General features: G+C 54.3%; 1 protein-coding gene across 4 annotated transcripts in view; it reads right to left on the bottom strand.

The window, feature by feature from the left end:
- The window catches only part of UXS1 (UDP-glucuronate decarboxylase 1), a 79,723-nt gene extending 64,629 nt beyond the window's left edge, over nt 1-15,094 (bottom strand). For 2 of the 4 annotated variants that reach the window (XM_059942364.1, XM_059942366.1), the window contains exon 1: nt 14,924-15,094. In XM_059942364.1, coding sequence (XP_059798347.1) covers nt 14,924-15,017 — 94 coding nt within the window. In that variant the 5' untranslated portion in view covers nt 15,018-15,094. Of the gene's footprint in view, nt 1-7,725; nt 7,864-8,505; nt 8,633-14,923 lie in introns of those variants that run through there. The other 2 variants (XM_059942363.1, XM_059942365.1) reach the window with 2 other exon arrangements.
- Between the last annotated feature and the right edge of the window lie 2,797 nt (nt 15,095-17,891).

Here is a 17,891-nt window from a genome sequence, read left to right as displayed (position 1 = left end):
AAAAAGATAAGCAATAAATAAGTAGAAAGTGTCAAGTAAGCAAGAAATGGGAGAAATTAAAATGAAGCTGTACTGTATTCATTACTCATTAGAAAACAAAGAATGTTTATGCCTTTGGACCATGTGATCTTACTTTTGAGGATTATCCTCAGGAAATAAGTATACACACAAGAAAGCTGCCTTCACAAGTCACGGCCTTATTTATAATTTAAAAGAAAAGAATAAACCAAAATACATTACAATTGGGGAACTATTATATAAATTATAATATAGCCATTCACGTGATGAAATCATAAAGTCATTAAATATGACTGTAACAATTATCAAAAAAGATAAGCGATAACAGACGTTGGTGAGGGTGTGGAGAAAAGGGAACCCTGGTTCACTCACTGTTGGTGGGAATGTAAACTGGTGCAGCCGCTACGGAAAACGGTACGGAGGTTCCTCAAAAAATTAAAAACAGAACTACCACACGATCCAGCAATTCCACTCCGGGGTATTTATCCAAAGGCAATGAGAACACTAATTCCAAAGGATACGTGTACCTCTATGTTCATTGCGGCACTATTCACAATAGCCAGGATACAGAAGCAAGCTCAGTGCCCACTGATGGATGAACGGGTAAAGAAGATGTGGTGTATATACGCAATGGAATATGATTCAGCCATAAAAAGATGGAAATCCTGCCATCTGCGGCAACACTGCTGGATCCTCAAGGCATTACACCAAGTGAAATAAGTCAGAGAAAGACAAATACCGTAGGATCTCACTTACATGTAGAGTCTAACAACAAACAACAAAAACCCAAGCTCACAGGTACAGAGAACAGATCAGCGGTTGCCAGACGTGGGAGGTGGGAGGTGAGGGATGGGTGGTGTGAAATGGGGTTTAAATAAGTCCTGGGGATGTCGTGTACAGCACGTGACTGTAGTTAACAACACTGTCCTGAGTATTTGAAGGAAGCTGCTAAAACGGTGAGTCTTCAAAGATCTCATCACACACGCACACAAATCTGTAACTGTGTGGTGACGGATGTTAAGTAAACTTATGGTGATCATTTCCCAATACACACGCACACTGAATCATCACATGTACACCTGAAACTAATAAAATGTTATATGTCAATTACACCTCAATAAAAATACGGCAACGAAACCATGCTGCAACGTGATAATGCAGGTGTGACAGCCCCAGACAAGAAAATATATCTGCTACTAAAAATTACACAGAAAAAAAAAGACCGTCTGAAGACACCAAAATACTGAGTTCAAGTGCTGACGTTGACTATTTTTTCCTTGTATCTATGTGCCTACCTTGCTTTGTAAAAAGGAGGGAAAAGATTCTTGAGCCCCTGCCAAGCTGCATGCCCCCTGTCCCCAGTCTCTATCTGGGTCACTGCTCACCTGGGATGCCAGGTGCCCGTGAACCAGGAGGTGCAGACCCTGGGACACTTGTCTTCACTGGGGACCTGAAATGAGTACCTTGTCTCACATTCTGGCTTTAGGATTAGCTCCTCATCAAAACAGCCCAGAAGCGTCCCCCTCTTTCTGTGCCAGGGAACTAACTGCACGCGAGAATGACCCACGCCCTAAGTTGCCTTCCGAGTGGTGACAGGCTTTTGACCATCTTCTCAAATCATCCCACGGTTATTAGTTCATTCCATTTTCTCCTTCTTAACCTCTTCTTGAATTTGTTTACAATGTCTATTTTGGAGACATTTCTCGGTCCTCCTGTGGTCACTTAGACCACTTGAGAGCAGGTAAGGCTGCCATCCCTCCCGGGAAGTAGACACACGGCCTCCCGAGTCATCCCCCCCTGCCCCACCAGGGCTCTGCTTCATCGTCTCTCCCTTGGGAAGCGCGGGTGGCCCTGGGATCTGCTGGGGAAGACGCCCACCGCAGGAGCTTCCCCGCCCTTTACAAACGGAAAATAAGGACCGTGGGCGGGTAATGCCCCTCCGCGGGCACCTGGACACGCACCCTCCTCCCCAGCTGCTCCTCCCCGTCCGGCCCAGGGCTTCGTGACCCCCTCCCCTCTCCTCACCAGCGGACCTCCTTGCAGCCCCTGCTCCCGCGGGACTCGGCCCCTCCTCACCACTTCAGCTCCATTTACAGGGGTCTCTGGGCACCTCGCCTGGGCACTCCATTTTCGGGACGCCCCCCCCCCCCGCCGCAGGGGATGTTGTGGCCCCCTGTGCTGCCATGGTGACCACGGCACCCCTCTTTTTCACTGGCGGCTCACGGTGGGTCTCCCTGCCAGGGCAGGAGTTTCCTTATTCACACTCAAAACACCAAGCACGGGCGGGCCAGGCACCAACACCAGCCAGACGGAGGTCAGGGAATGCTCCTCCTTTCTTACAAACATCACTTGCTTAGTCCTTTTTATCTTCAGAAGCAGAGCCACCTTCTGGGCTCACAAGGAGATGGATGGCCTGGGAGGAGAGGGCAGCAGAGGTCCCCGGGGAGGGAAGATGAGGCTGCAGGTCACGGTGGGCCTCAGGGGCTGTGTTCCCGACAAGCTCCCCCGAGGATTCTGCCCATGAACTGAACGTGGGCACCACTGCTTCCCCTTTGGTAGCTGGCCCGTGGTTAGCAGGTGACCAGCATCACTCAGTGTGGTGAAGGCAGCAGGGTTTCAGCACCAGAGGAAGCAGGGTGTGAGGGGCAGGGGAGAAGCGAGCTGAAAGCAGAGAACAGGGCGTCAGGATGGGCCGGGAGGTCAGGGCGGGTGGGACACGGGTGTTGTCACAGGGTAAGAGCTGGGGGGCGGCTGGGGGAGGGATAACGGCTGGGCCAAGCGCGCTCTCGGCTCCCCCTCCATCCCATGGTGACGGGGAGAGGTGTCTAACGGGGGGGCAGGAACGGAGGTCTGGAGCAGGAGGCCGGCAGCCCCAGCCTGGGTCTCGGGACAAGGCCGAGGTGGCGCAGGGACTCGGTGGCGCTGGAATCACCCCAGGGGCCTTCCGGGCTCACTGTTTCCAAGCCCGAGGTCACGCTGTCACTCCCACGTCACAGCTGAAGACCAGAGCCAAGAGGAGCACCTGTGACCTGTCAGGTCACCCCACAGCCGTGTGACCGGGCCATGCGGGGGCCTCGTTCCCAGGCCTGCGTGGCCCGTCTAGGGCCCGGGCTCATCCCCACTCCCACGAGACAGGCGCCTTGTTGTCCCCAAACCGGCTGCTAAGCTCATTCCCCCCAGACGCCCGTGGGACACGTGATCAAACCCAAACTGAGCATCGAGGCCTCGTGAAATCCTCAGGGCCACGCAGCCCACTGACCGAGGAAGATGCGCCACCTGCGCAGGTAAGAAACGCTTCATCCAGAGGCGGATCCACAATGGAAACCTGTACCGCCCAGGCTCCTGGGCTCATCCGAACCACACACCGTCTGCAGAGCAAGTTCCAGGACGCCGCAGGGCGGGTGCCTTCCCCCGGCCGCCCCTGCTCCTCTCGGGTCCCGAGACGGGGCTCAGCAGAGGCCAGGCCCAGCCCGTCCGCCGCACTCTGCAGCGTCAGCGTGACGTTCAGAGAGCGAGACCCTCCCTGGTGCCACAGCTGACACATCCCATCAGAGGAGGGGTCCTGGCCCTCCCCGCAGTCTGGGCAGCCGGTCAGAACCAGCGTGCACGTGGGCCTCGGTTGCTGAAACACCGGATCCTGCAGCCCAGGGCCACTCGGCAGGACCACGACCGCCCGAGGGCAGACAGGTCAACCACGCCGGCCGAGCTGTCCTCAGGGGCAGACTTGCCAGCCGAGTCTCCGGGAAGGGGACCCTCCAGCCCCGCTGTGTGAGTCCCAACCGTCAGGCTAGACGTCACCAGAGAATAGACTCTGCTTTTCAAATTCCCACCCCACAGACCCATGAGCGTGGTGAAACAGCCGCTGCTCTGTACCAGCAAGTCCTGAAGTGGTCGGTCACGCAGCGAAACAACCAGAACCAGAGCAGAGACAGGTGCTTTAATCTCCCATCGACCCAGGATCCCGGCAAAGTTCCTCCCGCCTGGGCAGAAAGGGTGGCTGAGGTCCCAGGGGGCCCCATCCCTACCACGCAGGCTGCCTGCCTTGTGTGATCACAGCATCAAACGCGCCCAGGAAAGAGGAGCCCTGCTCACCTCCCACGAACCCTGACAACTCCGGCCCCCGAGGAACAGATATAGACCCCGCGGTGGCTCAACTGAAGGCCTTCAAAGCAGACAAGGAAACGCATCCTAAACCGATCAGAGGGTTCACATCAGAAGATACTATTCTGTTTAAAATTCTCCAGATAAGGCAGGGGGCTGTCAGAGGAGGGCTTCCCCGCCTCCAGGTCTCCCTAAAACTATCAGGTGCTGAGGGTCAGGCAGCATCACACACGAAGGGCAGCAGCCACGGAACGCGGAGCCCTCCTGTCCCCCGACCTGAGGAGAGCTGGCCCGGAGCCCTGCCCAGCCGGCCGGGCCTGCGTTCGTGCCAGCCGTTACACAGAATGGAAGCTGCCCAGATGAGGCGGTCTGGGGACCCCCCGGCAGGCTGGCGGCTGGCGTCCTTCCCAGGCCACGCGCGGAGGCCCTGCACCAGCCCTGCTTCCCTCCCAAGACGCCTCCTCCAGGACGGCCTCCGGGACGAGCCCCAGCACAAGCCCTCCAGCTCCCCACCCCGCAGCCTCCAGAGTCCCAGCTGGCGGGTCCCAAAATTCGGCAAAGAACACCTTTAAGTGACTCACTCCTTCCCAGAGACTTTCCTAAGAAAGCTGCCCCAACATTTCCATGGGAAAAATTTTTGCCCCGAAGTGGTTAAAAACTCAAGAAACCGTGGACGTTGTAGATAACATCGGTCCCTTTAGGAAGTCTTTACATGTAAAAATGTCACTTATTAACTGAGATGAGAAACTTAGTAGAATCCATTTCTGCTTGTTCACACTAGACACACGCTTAAAACTTCATGCAGGCGTATTTACGCAGAAGACAGCCTGAGAAACATGAGGAAGGCCTTTGTAGGCTCTGGCATTACTGCAGTCTCCACAGCCGGCAGGGAGAGAGCCTGAAATAAGTTCCCTCAGGTCTGCAGAGGAGCCGAAGTGTTACTCCGTCCAGGTAGGGCAGCACCACGCTTGCAAAGTGCAGGGTGACCAATGAGATCCCCGAGCCGGTCAGTCAGTAGAGACCCCAAACCCAACTGTCATCTCGAGGACTCCCGCTGTTTGAGGAGCCTGGAGAGGGGACAGCCCCCAGCCCCCAGGACCCTCGAGGTAGACAGGGCAGAAGCTCATTCGGACCAGAGCTACACAGCGTTTCCCCGGGAGCCCGTCGGAAATGCAGATTCTCAGGCCCCAACAGGGCTCCCCAATCAGAAACTCAGGGGGTGGGGAGCCATCGGGGTTTAACAAGTGCTCCGGCCAATCTCCCCGCAAGCTGAGAGCCCACCTCTGTTCCCCTCCCTGCTCAAGGCCTCCGAAGGCTCCGTGTTCTAAGACAACCGTTAAACAACTTCTTCACAAAACAGAAACAGACTCTCAGACATACAAAATAAACTTAGTTACCAAAGGGGGAAGGGAGGGAGGGATAAATTAGGAGTTTGGGATGAACATATACACACTACTGTATGCAAAATAGGTAACCAACAAGGACCTACTGTATGGCACAGGGGACTATATTCGATACCTTGTAATAACCTACAATGGAAAAGAATCTGAAAAGGATATATGTATAACTGAATCACTTGGTTGTACACCTGAAACTAACACAATATTGTAAATCAACTGTACTCCGATATAAAATAAAAATTAAACTAAAATAAAAACAAACCGATGTCAAGAGCCCTCCCGCCTCTCCCTCTGTGACGGGCACAGCTCTGGATGCCCCCCTCGCCCCAGGTGGCCGGCAGACCCTCGCGGCTCCTCCCCCAGCGAGTCCCTCTAGCCCACGTCCCCGGTCCCGTGCCGGCCCCCCTCGTCAGGCTCTGGCCACCGCAGGACGCGCGTGGCTGTGCTTCCGTGTCCGCCCTCCCACGAGGCGCTCCTGCCTTCTCTCCAGGTGACTCGTCCTCGTCCCGCTCCTGCTCCGGATTCCAAGTCTCCAAACCACTCCCATCGCCCACTCCAGTGATCGAGAACTCTGGAGCGCGTGCCCCACGTGTACTACACGTACCGTATTATGTTCATCACAACACGGACAAAGGCAGAAAACGGAAGAGGATGAAGGGAGACGTGTACGCACACACGGAAGTTCCAGCGTGCGGGGTTCCGTGGGGCGCACCCCCGAAGCCAGCCCCACGGGACACCCCGCCCTTGACCCCAGGGCTCCCCCCGTCCCACCAGGCTCACACCTGCCAGCCCACGCCCGGCAGGCAGGAGCCCAGGAGGGTGCACAGCTGCAGGCGACACTCAGCCACAGGCCCGGGGGCAACGCAGGCGGCGTTTGGCCCCGAGTCTGAACATCTGGGGCAGGTGGATCACATCCTGGCTCCTCAGCTGCACGGCTCTCCTCCGACGGCAGCTCCTCTCGCTGAAGGGTTCCCACCGGGTCAGACCTCCAGCCCTGCCTCCTGGCCCCGAGGGCCCCCAGTCCCTGCGCCTGTCACCTCCGCCCTGGGCTCCAGGGTCCAATCCCGTGCACCTCCCAACCCGCTGACCCCCAGGCCTCCAGGGCACCGCACCCCTCACAGCCCAGGCCTCTCACCTCCCTCCAAACACCTGGACCACGTTCTTAAGAACCACGTGGGGAAACGGAAAAATCGTCCTAAGATCTGTTTCCACCCCCAGAACACCGCTGACCCCAGCGTGCGGGGTTTCCACACCACCAACCAGCTCTCCGGCCCCCTGGACGCTAACGACCTGCCCCAAGCGCTGACCCCGCAGGTGAGGGGCTCAGGCCCACAGGACAGCGCACTTCACCCCACCAGGCCCGGGGCCTCCTGTGCTTCCGACCAACCAACTGGCTGCAAGTCAGGGCTCCACGACCCCCTCCCTGGGTTTGATAATTTGCTAGAAAGGCTCACAGGACTCAGAGGGACAGTCTCCTTACGACGACCGGCTTATCAGCAAGGACACAGCTCAGGAACAGACGAATGGATAGTCTCGGAGGGACCAGAGCCTCCATGGCCTCTCCGGGCACCACCCTCCCAGCTCCTCACCCACCGAGGGGCGCGTCAGACCTCACTGTTGAGGACTTTTTACAAAGCTCCATCTCCAGCCCCCAACCCCCTTCCCGGAGGTGGGGGGGGGTTGAGGCTGACAGTGACCTGCCCCATCCCAGGCCAATCTAGGGCCCACCCTGAGTGACCCCCAGGCAAAAACTCAGGGTGATCAAAAGGGGCATCTTAGGAACAACAGAAGACACCCCTATGGCTCAGGAAACCCCAAGGGTTTTAGGAGCTCTGTGCCAGGAACGGGGACCAAGACCACAGATATCTTCCTCGGAACCACTTGAGGCGTGAGAAAACGGCTGCAGCCTACCTCACAAAGGACAGTTAACACCCCCGATGTGTTAAGAGCTCTTAAAAATGAGGGGAAAGACGACCAAAAACTCAACAGAAAAATGGGCAGAAGCTGAACAGTTCTCGGAAAAAGATACATTAGCATCCTTCAACACTTGAAAAGATGCTTAACGTCACTCCTGTGTAGAGGACGCACACCGAAGCAGGAGAGACCACTTCTGCCTGGTGAGTTGTCCACAAGCTCTGATGGGGGTGTGGGGAAGACAGCTGTTCCGGGGCATGGCTCGGGGGACCACACGCACAAGCTTACTCACTGCAGCAGTGCTTCCAAGAGCAGAGTATCTGAAACAAGGAAAATGCCTTGCTCAGGAGCCTGGTCACGGAGAACACAGGAGAGACACACAGAGCACAGGTGAGCTCCATACGCTGATACCAGGGCCTTCCAGGAAATACTGTGCAGGAAAGGAAAAGAGGGCAAGATGGTCTACGTGATTCACCACCTTCTGGTAACAATGAGTAGCAGGTGCGTGTATACACACGGCCTAATGCCTGGATTTGCAAAAAGAAACCAAAGATGCATAAAATGGACTAATGACAGTGGGAAGAGGGTGGAGGCCAGGGATTGCAGCAAGACACGTCTGCACATAGCTTTTTATTCAGTATGACTTCTGAACCATGGAAATGGCTTACACACTTTAACAATCAGAAAGAAAAAAGAAATCCTAAAATAAACGGAACACAAACAGAAAAAAAAATAAACCTGACTTGTATCAGGCATAGAAAAACATGTTTCACGGAGCTTTTGAACACAATAACTGTACCCCCTGAGCGAGAGAGAGTCTAAGGACAAAAAGAACTACAGAGAAATTCTGAATTTTCTTAAGCTTGTCCTTGGTACTGGTAATGAGGCAATGATTCTGAAACCGGTATGGCTGGTAGTACAGAGCAAATGAGTTTTTCCTGATGTCAGAAACAAGATTTTCATAGTGGGAGGGAGGCAATAGCAATATGGGAAGTGGGCAGGGGAGGAAGAACCCCATTATGATTTAAACTGGGGGCACTGGCATAAACTCACAACTGGAAAATATTCGTACCTGTCCCGGCTCTGTCCACTGCAAGAGCTGGAAGCAAGGACACCTCAGTGAGTGCTCAGACCCGAGTTCTAATGCACGCTCTCCACTGAAAGGAAGCAGGGCTCCTTGGAGAAATGGCTGAGTCCAGCTTTGGGGCACAGAAAACACAAGATGAGCCTGGAGTATCTGGAGATCAAGGAAGTGCTCAAAGATAGAGAGAACCTCTAGTCCTTAGTGACAAAAAAAAAAAAAGAGGGGTATAAATTGATGGTGGTCCTCAAAATATGTTCACATCCTAATTCCGAGAACCAGGGAATCTGACCTTACTTGGAAAAAGGGTCTTAGCAGGTGTAATTAAGGATCTTGAGACCAAAAGACCACCTCAGATTATCCAGCTGAGCCCTCGATCCCGTGACCAGTGACCTTATAAGGGACGGAGGGACCTGACAGACAGCAGGGGAGGGGCCACGGGACCAGCACCGGGAATGAAGCACCTGCAGCCTGAAGGCGCCTTCAGGGGACCACGGCGGCCCTGCCGACACCTCGACTTCTGACTCCGGCCCCCAGAATCGTGGGAGAATCAATTTCCCTTGTTTTAAAGCCGCCTAGTTCCTAGCAATTTATTACAGCAGCCCCCAGAAAGCTAAGAGAGAGAGAGGGAGGGAGAGAGGGAGGGAGAGAGAGAGGGAGAGAGAGAGGGAGAGAGAGAGGGAGGGAGGGAGGGGGGAGAGAGAGAGAGAGAGAAGGAGAGGGGGAGAGGGAGAGAGAGAGAAGGAGAGGGAGGGAGAGGGGGAGGGAGGGAGGGAGAGAGAGAGAGGGAGAGAGAGAGGGGCAGGCCTCGGTCTCTGTGTCCAGAAGAACGCCAGTTAATAAACAGAGGAGGATTTACAGAATTCGAAAGTGCCGTTTGTGTGATCCCCAATATAAACCTGACCCAGGCGAGGACTGGCATGGATGCGAGCGCACTGGCTTGTAAGTCTCCGGGAACCCCTGGCTGCGTCCTGGGAAAACGGATCCTGGAAATCAAGTGGCCGGCAGCCAGCCCCTCCCGGCATCAAACTCAGCACTGACAGTGGACAAGCCTGATGTAATGCAAATCGACCAGCGTTATCATAAAAATATTTACCTGAATTTAATCCTGAGGAAACAAGCAGGTAAGTCCAGAAGGCTGGACGTTTCTAAAGGACAACCAGCCTGTGCTTTTAAAAGGTAAATGTCATGAAAAAACAAGAGTTAGAGGCGTAACAGCGATGTGTAAACCCTGACAGGATCCTAGATTAAAAAAAAACAAAAAAACAAAAAACAGAAAAGGCTGTAAGGACATTTATGGTACCACGGGGGCGGGCGGAGGGAATTCAAATATGGACTGCATATCAGATGATACTATTTATTGTTAATTTTTAGACTATGATAATGGTGATCAGATTACATAGAAAATGCAGATCTTAGGAGACACATGTTGAAGTATTTAAACATGAAGTATTACTATGTCTACAACTTTCAAATATTTCAACAAAGAAGTATATGTAAAAATGAAAAGAATGAGCAAATGTGGGGAAAAAAAGAACTGGCATATGTAGGCCGAGGGTTATTTGGGTGCTTGCTGAATTATTTTTTCAATACAACAGAAATTAGGTGTGGAAACTCTTACAGTAGATGTCGAGGGTCAAAACAATTTCCAGATTGCCCCTCCCGGCCACCAAGAAGGTGGGGGGAGATTCTAGGCTCCTATTCCTGGGTCTGGGGGGACCCTGGGAACCTGCAGTGACAAGCATAGTGACCGCTGGGCTCAGGGGAATCTGGAAGCACCACTTACACAAGTTCGCCTGTTTTCCCCTTTTTTCCTCTCTTTTCCCCCAGGAGCCCACTGGCATCACCATCACCTATCTGCTGAGCGACTTAACGATCGCCAATTATGGAGGGCTCATCAGACCAAGGGCAAAACTACTCTCACTAAAGTCCCAGCTCAGAGAAACTTGATGTCTGTTATCACACGTGCAGAGCTAACACATGTAAAACATGCTTGCACGTGGTTTTCAGGGGGTGATTTAGCGTCTTTTTGGTGGAATAACAGGGACAGGAGAGGAAAGCACCACAAATACAGTGTCCTCCCAACAAAACCCAGGACACACCCAAACCTAAGTGAGCGCTGTTGCTGTCACAGCTCGGGATTTCAAGAGCTGAAGGAGTGCCTCTGAAACGTCAGCAAGCAAGCTTCGCCTTTGTTCTGTCGTTTCGGGTATAAACCAAGGTGCGCAGGGGGATGGGGACAAGCGCTTCTGGGAGGTGGAGAAGAAGGAAGAGGGCAGAGGAACCAGGAGAACGGGGAGCCGGGGGCGGGTCGCGTGGAGGAGGCTGGAGAAGGGCCCTGCCCGCTGCACACGGACGTGGGGCACCCTGCTGGCTCCAGCCCCCCCAACCCCCGGTCCCACCTCTGCAGAGGGGAGGGCAGAGGGTCTGCGGCACGGGGCCCCGTCAGCTGGGGGACGATCAGGGTACGGCTCAGCCCCGCAGCCCTGCCATATGCCCGGGAGAGCCGGCACCGCCGCCCGGAGGATGCTGAGCGCTCCACCAACCAGTGAGGCAGCTGAGGGTCCATGGCGCAGCCGGGGCCCCCCACCCGCCCAGGACCGATCGTGCCAACAGAGCAGACGGCCCAGCGTCCCGGGAAAGCCTCCAAGGAGAAAGGAAGCCACCGGGGGAAGAGACTCTCCAGGGGAAGAAAAGTGAGCCAACGACCACCGTGCAGAGGAGACCCTGACGCAAAGACCACGCTCTTTGGTTTTTTAAATTCAGGGAGAAAGAGAACGCTCATAAACAAAACATGGTAGCAAACATAAATGTCCTCAATCACTAAAAGAGTTAGATGACAAAGTTTCCAAAAAGTAGGGAAAAGTCTAAAATGACAGAAGAGACGAAAGGAAGAGGACTAGACCAGGCCACCCCACACCGCGGGGTAACGCTCCAAAGGACAGTTCGGAAGGTTCCCAGAACCGCAGAGCGAGGCTCCTGGGCGGCCAGGCTTGGAAGCACCCGGCACGTGGGCACACGTCACCAGCCGGTGCGCACCCCTGGGCGGGTGGGTGGGCACGCAGGTGCCCCTGACCCCCCGCGGCACGGAGGCCTCACTCTGGGAGGGGGCTCGACATGCCGAGCACGGTGGTCCTGAAGGAGGCCAGGTATCAACCGCACGTCCACAAATGCACACTCGGGGCACACCCGAGTGCGGAGGGGCCGAGCCGAGGCGTGCCGTGGAGGATGGCGCCGGGGGGCAGGAGAAGGGCAGGGCCTGGGATCTCCCGGAAAAACCAAGTCACAGAGAGCCGGGAGCTGGCTCGAGCCTCGGCACCAGGACCCAGAAGGGATGGAGGAGCCTCACCACCCACCTGTCAAGTACATGTGAAGACAGAGAAGACACGGCCAACGCCTCGCAATGCTCCTCCCGTGACCTCCAGCTGAAATGAGGCGGTGGCAGTCAGGGGACAGCATCTCCAGGCCAACGGGGCGGAGGGGCTGAGGCCAGGGCCACGAGGTCCGAAGGCCCCTCCTCAGGGAGCTCAGGAGGCTGCTCAGTGTCTTGGGAGAGAAAGACATGAGCAACAAAGCTTGCGGTCCAACAAGTATAGGGCCTGGAGAGTGGAGTCATTAGCTCCAGGAAAAAGAAAAGGTGCCGTTCACAGGGCTCAGGTGAACAACATTTAGTCATGCGCATAAACACTAAGCACTGAGCTCCTTAAAATCACACCGCATCTGCGTGGGTTGGTGGGGGAAAAGCAAGGAGAATAAACAATCGTCTTCTAAAGAAGAGAGCCACTAGGTAGTATCTAGAATTCTACGGCACAAGGACAAACACCAAAATCATCAGCTCAAAGAAATGAAGCGCTTGCCTCCGGGGAGAGGAAAACAGTGCCTGGGGACACCAACAAACCCGGCAAAGGCTAGTTGACTTTAACTCTAGCCCTGTCAAAAACACTAAAAGTAATTCCAGCTGAGTCTCTGCCTAGGGATCTACCTAGCAGGTTGGCATGACTTTCAGATCTCTGAGCTCTTCCAAGGAGCTAACAGCACTGATCTAAGTGCTACAAGGGCTGAAATCCCCGTTACCGAGAAGAAAACACACGCATGGAGAAGAACCTCAGTGCAGTGCGAGCTGGCCCAAGCTCAGCCCCTGCGCCTGGACCGAAGAATTATGTGCCAGCAAGGACGCTGGGCCCGCACGGGCACAAGAGCATTTCCAGAAGGGGCTGTGTGTCACCTGGGAGCAGGGGCGATTTCTCAAACAAAAGGGAAAGATTATTAACAAGGAGAGCAGAGACTAGACGTCACAGGCATCGTGGCTCACGGACGCCTTCCATGTTCTCGGATGCTCTCAGCAGGCAGCCACAATGTCATGCTTTTCCCTGCGAAGTGTCCGGGACTTACCATCCCTGCCTGTTACCAGCACTGCCTCCACCCTAGTCTAAAAACCGCACAGCTAAACTCACCCGCGTCGGGAGCTGGCACGAGGCCTCCGCCAGGCCTGCCTGCTCCAGCCCGCCTGCCAGGGCAGCCTCGTCGCTACTTCGTGTCCATACTCCAGCCACACCGCGGTTCTCCACATTCTGAGGACACGCCCTGCTCTCGGCCGCCACAGGACCTCTGCACATGCTGCTCCTTCGGAACCCACCCCTCCTCCGCCTGCCTAGTCACTCCTACACACACTTCACTTCCCAGCTCAAGCCCCCGTGCATTCCCTCCCTTCCTTCCTACCTGTTCGTAATTTAACCCTCATTTGGGTGAGCATCTAATTCGTGGCCAACTCAACTCACCTGCTTAGGCCACAGGTTCTAAAGTGGGGTCCCCAGACCACACCAACAGCATCTGAGGTGAAGCTATTAGAAATGCAAACGGCTGGGCCACACCCCAGACCTACTGAATCAGAAACTTGAGGGGAGAGGCGGCAACCTGGGTTCTGAAAACCCTCCAGGTGACTCTGACACAGAGCAGTTTGAGAAACACTGCCCAGGTGTTTTGCACTCCTTGGGGTCCTCGGGGACTAAGCAGAGGGACACGCAGCAGTAAGGGCTGCAAAGACAAAGGTTAGGGCTCAGTAGGATCTCCTGGTCTACAGAACGGTGAACGACATCCCACAACCCCCTACCTTCAGAGGACCCAAAATCGACATGGAGCTTGCTGCAGACCTGGGTTCCAGCCCCAGCTCCCCGGCCTTGCCGGGCTCAGGTCTTGGTCTCCACAGCTTATCATCTGTGTGGTCATCAGTAAATCTGCCTGATTTCTCTTGGCCTTAACAGACTCACCTCTAGAATGGGAATAACGACAGTACCTATTTCCTAGGATTGCTGAGATAGTTACAGGAGACAATGAAACAGGCTCACGCACCTACGGGGAAGCTCGCAGCCAATTTAGATATGGTAATTACTGTCCTAACGACAGTTACACAACTTAAAGCGGTCTTTCCCCTGGGTTCTCGGCTGTCTCACTCAAGACTGGCACAGCTTCAGACTAGCTCTTCCTCTCTTGAAGACTACTCCCAACTAACTGCCCCCAGCTGGGCTGCAGCAGACAGGCTGGGTCTCAATCACCCGCATCTTCCTAGAGCTCAACTGAAATCACTTCGCCGCGCCCCCCTCACCTCGGGAGTCAGATCTTGGTAACTCAACCGGTGAGCAGGTGTTTCGTTTCAGCGTGTATCACCTCGTGGCTAGGATTCAAACGAGCTCACTTGGTCCAATTCTGGTACTTGGGAAAGTATTAATAGCAACAATGAAAATACATTCCCATCGAATAGATTTTTTTTTCTTTTTAAAGGGACAGCTTCTGCCTCTAAGAAACCACAGGGTCTACTCTCTGCCTGCAAAGTGCCCCTCCTGCCCTAGGTCCGGCAGCCGCGGTGAGTGATGACGGGAGAACCACACAAACTGGAGCGGCGCCGGGATCCCCAGCGCTGCGCCTCCGTGCTGGGCCGACCGGCACCCGCACCCTCCGGTCCTGGGCGCAGAGACCCCTGGGCATCCGAACACCTAGGCGCCAGGACCCCGGGCGCGGACACCTGGGCGGGGGCACCCCCGGGCGTCCAGAAACCTGGGCGCCAAGACCCCGGGCGCGGGGACCCCCGGGCGTCGGACCCCTGGGCTCGGCCGCGGGCCGGCGGGGTCCGGCGACACTGGGCTTGCCCGGCAGCCAAACGCGGAGGAATTTTCCTAAGAGCGGGCAGCCGGCGCGGGGGCTCTGCCAGGCGACAGCATTCGCACCCCCTAGTCCAGCCCGGCGACGCGGCACGCTCGGGAACCGCTGCCCGCAGCCCCGCGTGCGGCGGGGCAGCCGGGCCGAGGGTCCGCGCCTCCAGTCCGGACGGCGGCCGCGCGCGCGGAGCGGGAGGGAGAGACGGAGGGAGGGAGAGAGTAGGCCGCGGGCGGGAAGGAATAGCCGGCGCACTCACAGGCCACGTAGGCGAGCAGCGCGATGCCCAGCAGCAGCTTCATCCTCCTGCGGCTGACGGCGGACGCGAGGCGCAGCAGCGCCTGGCTCAGCATCCCGGGCCGCGCGCTGCGGCCGCTGGGCTCCTTGAGCGGCTGAGGCGGGGGCGGCCCGAAGGCCCCGCCCCGCGCCCGCTTCCTGCCGGCGGGGCCCGCGCGCATGCGCCACGCCCGCCCCGCCCCGCCCCGCAGGCGCAGTGCGGCGGCCCCGGCGGGCGGCGCGTGCGCGTGCGCGGTTCCAAGCGCTAGTCGTGGGCCGCCGTGGGCGTTGTGCTTCCGAGCGCTCGGGGCGGACTCGGGGCTGGGCAGGTGTTGGGAGTTCTTTACCGCCTCCCTCTGAAAGCCGACTGTTCTCTCGGCTTCTTTACCTAAACACCAATGAAGTCCAGACCCCGTGCCTTTTTCCTTCTGATCGGCTGGAACGTCTTTCTTTTAAAAATGAGGAGTTTACATGCAGCTCAATATCGAAAAAACAACCCAATCCAAAAATGGGCAGAAGACCTAAACAGACATTTCTCCAAAGAAGACATACAGATTGCCAACAAACACATGAAAGGATGCTCAGCATCACTAATTAGAGAAATGCAAATCAAAGCTACAATGAGGTGTCACCTCACACCGGTCAGAATGGCCATCAACAAAAAATCTACAAACAGTAAATGCTGGAGAGGGTGTGGAGAAAAAGGAACCCTGTTGCACTGTTGGTGGGAATGTAAATTGATACAGCCACTATGGAGAACAATATGGAGGTTCCTTAAAGAACTAAAAATAGAGCCACCATACCACGCAGCAATCCCACTCCTGGGCATATACCCTGAGAAAACCATAATTCAAACAGAGTCATGTACCACAGTGTTCACTACAGCACTATTTACAATAGCCAGGACATGGACGCGACCTAAGTGTCCATCGACAGATGAATGGATAAAGAAGATGTGGCACATATATACAATGGAATATTACTCAGCCATAAAAAGAAACGGTGGGATAGGGAGGATGGGAGGGAGGGAGATGCAAGGGGGAAGAGATATGGGAACATATGTATATGTATAACTGATTCACTTTGTTATAAAGCAGAAACTAACACACCATTGTAAAGCAATTATACTACAATAAAGATGTTAAAAAAAATTAAAATTAAAATTAAAAAAAATAAAAAATAAAAAAAAGAAACGAAATTGAGTTATTTGTAGTGAGGTGGATGGACCTAGAGTCTGTCATACAGAGTGAAGTAAGTCAGAAAGAGAAAAACAAATACCGTATGCTAACACATATATATGGAATCTAAAAAAAAAAAAAAAGGTTCTGAAGAATCTAGGGGCAGGACAGGAATAAAGATGCAGGTGTAGAGCATGGACTTGAGGACACGGGGAGGGGGAAGGGTAAGCTGGGACGAAGTGAGCAAGTGGCATGGACATATATACACTACCAAATGTAAAATAGATAGCTAGTGAGAAGCAGCCGCCCGGGAGAAACAGAGTGGTCGGCAGCGCCTCTCACCTCTGGGAATGCCAGGTTCTTTTGCTGAACTTAATGGAATACCCTTCTTCAGCTTTGTTGTAAACCTCCAAGAAGAACACCACAACTAGCAATAAGGCAGTAATTGGTTACATCTTTTGAACCACTCAGCACAAATGCTGTGACTCTGTGATTCTAATACAACCTTCCCAATCCCAGGTCTGCCCATTAGCCGTGGAGAGTCATTGAGTCGGAGGAAACTTGTTAAGCCCCTCCCTGAGGATGGTGCCCACACCTGGAGTGGCCACCTGTCCGGATGCCCAGCCCTCCACCCTCCCCAAACCCCAGCCCCACCCCTGCAGTATCCAAGGAGAATGCCAGGTGACACTTCCTTTGGAGGCAGAGAGAGACCCCTGGGTAGTCTGCCAGAGCACACCAGCCTGGGACAAATCGCTTTTTGTCTGGGAGTCTTAGTTTCCTCATCATTAACATCTTGAGTTTGGGTTAAATCTATGATTTCTGCAAAGAAGTGCCTAGAGCAGGGAGCGCCCTGAGCTCCTCGGATCCTATGATTCCATGATTTTTATTTTTTAATTTTATTTATTTATTTATTTTGTGGCCGCACCACAAGGCTTGTGGGATCTTAGTTGCCCAACCAGGGATGGAACCCAGGCCCTGGGCAGTGAAACCAAGGAGTCCTAACCACGGGACCTCCAGGAGATTCCCCCATGATTTTGATTTTGATTTTATTTATTTTTATTTACCATGATCACTTTAATTTTTTTAAATTTTTTATTTTATACTGGAGTACAGTTGATTCACAATGTTGTGTTAGTCTCAGGCGTACGGCAAAGCGATTTACTTATACGGATTCATGTATCTATTCTTTTTCAGATTCTTTTCCCATATAGGTTATTACAGGGTATTGAGTATAGTTCCCTGTGCTATACAGTAGGAATTTCATGATTTTTAGATAAAAGGTGAGGAGCAGAGATGTGAGAAAAGATTTTGACACTTGCCCTAAGGCAAAATCAGATAGAAGCTGTACGTGGGTTCCAAGCGTGTTGGGTTGTAGGTGGGATTTTGTTGGTAGGTATTTATTAGTTCAAGCAGCCCGGAAATTGTGAAATACATGCTATCTCTGTACAGAACTCCCTAAACCCAGCAGTCCTACCTGAGCGTTTTTTTCAGCCACCAGACACTGCTGCCAATGTCTCCAACCGCGAAGGATTCAGTATATGGAAATACCATCAGCAGCTGCAGTTAGAGTAGCCACTGCTGTCTTATTACCACCCAGGAGACTGTGGGTGTGTGGCCCAAGACCCTGATTTCCAGCTCAACCAAAGCCAGAATCGGGGAGTAATCAACAGCAAGTGTGCGCAGAGCGAAGGCCCGAGGGGAGGGAGGTGCCATGGAAACGCCCCAGGCTCAACTGGGAAACCCGTGGGCTTAGGCAGGTCACTTCCCCCTTAG

The sequence above is a fragment of the Balaenoptera ricei genome, chromosome 13, assembly GCF_028023285.1.
Source record: "Balaenoptera ricei isolate mBalRic1 chromosome 13, mBalRic1.hap2, whole genome shotgun sequence".
Taxonomy (NCBI): domain Eukaryota; kingdom Metazoa; phylum Chordata; class Mammalia; order Artiodactyla; family Balaenopteridae; genus Balaenoptera; species Balaenoptera ricei.
Note: the sequence above shows the minus strand (reverse complement) of the source record. Positions and strands in the feature narration are given on the sequence as shown.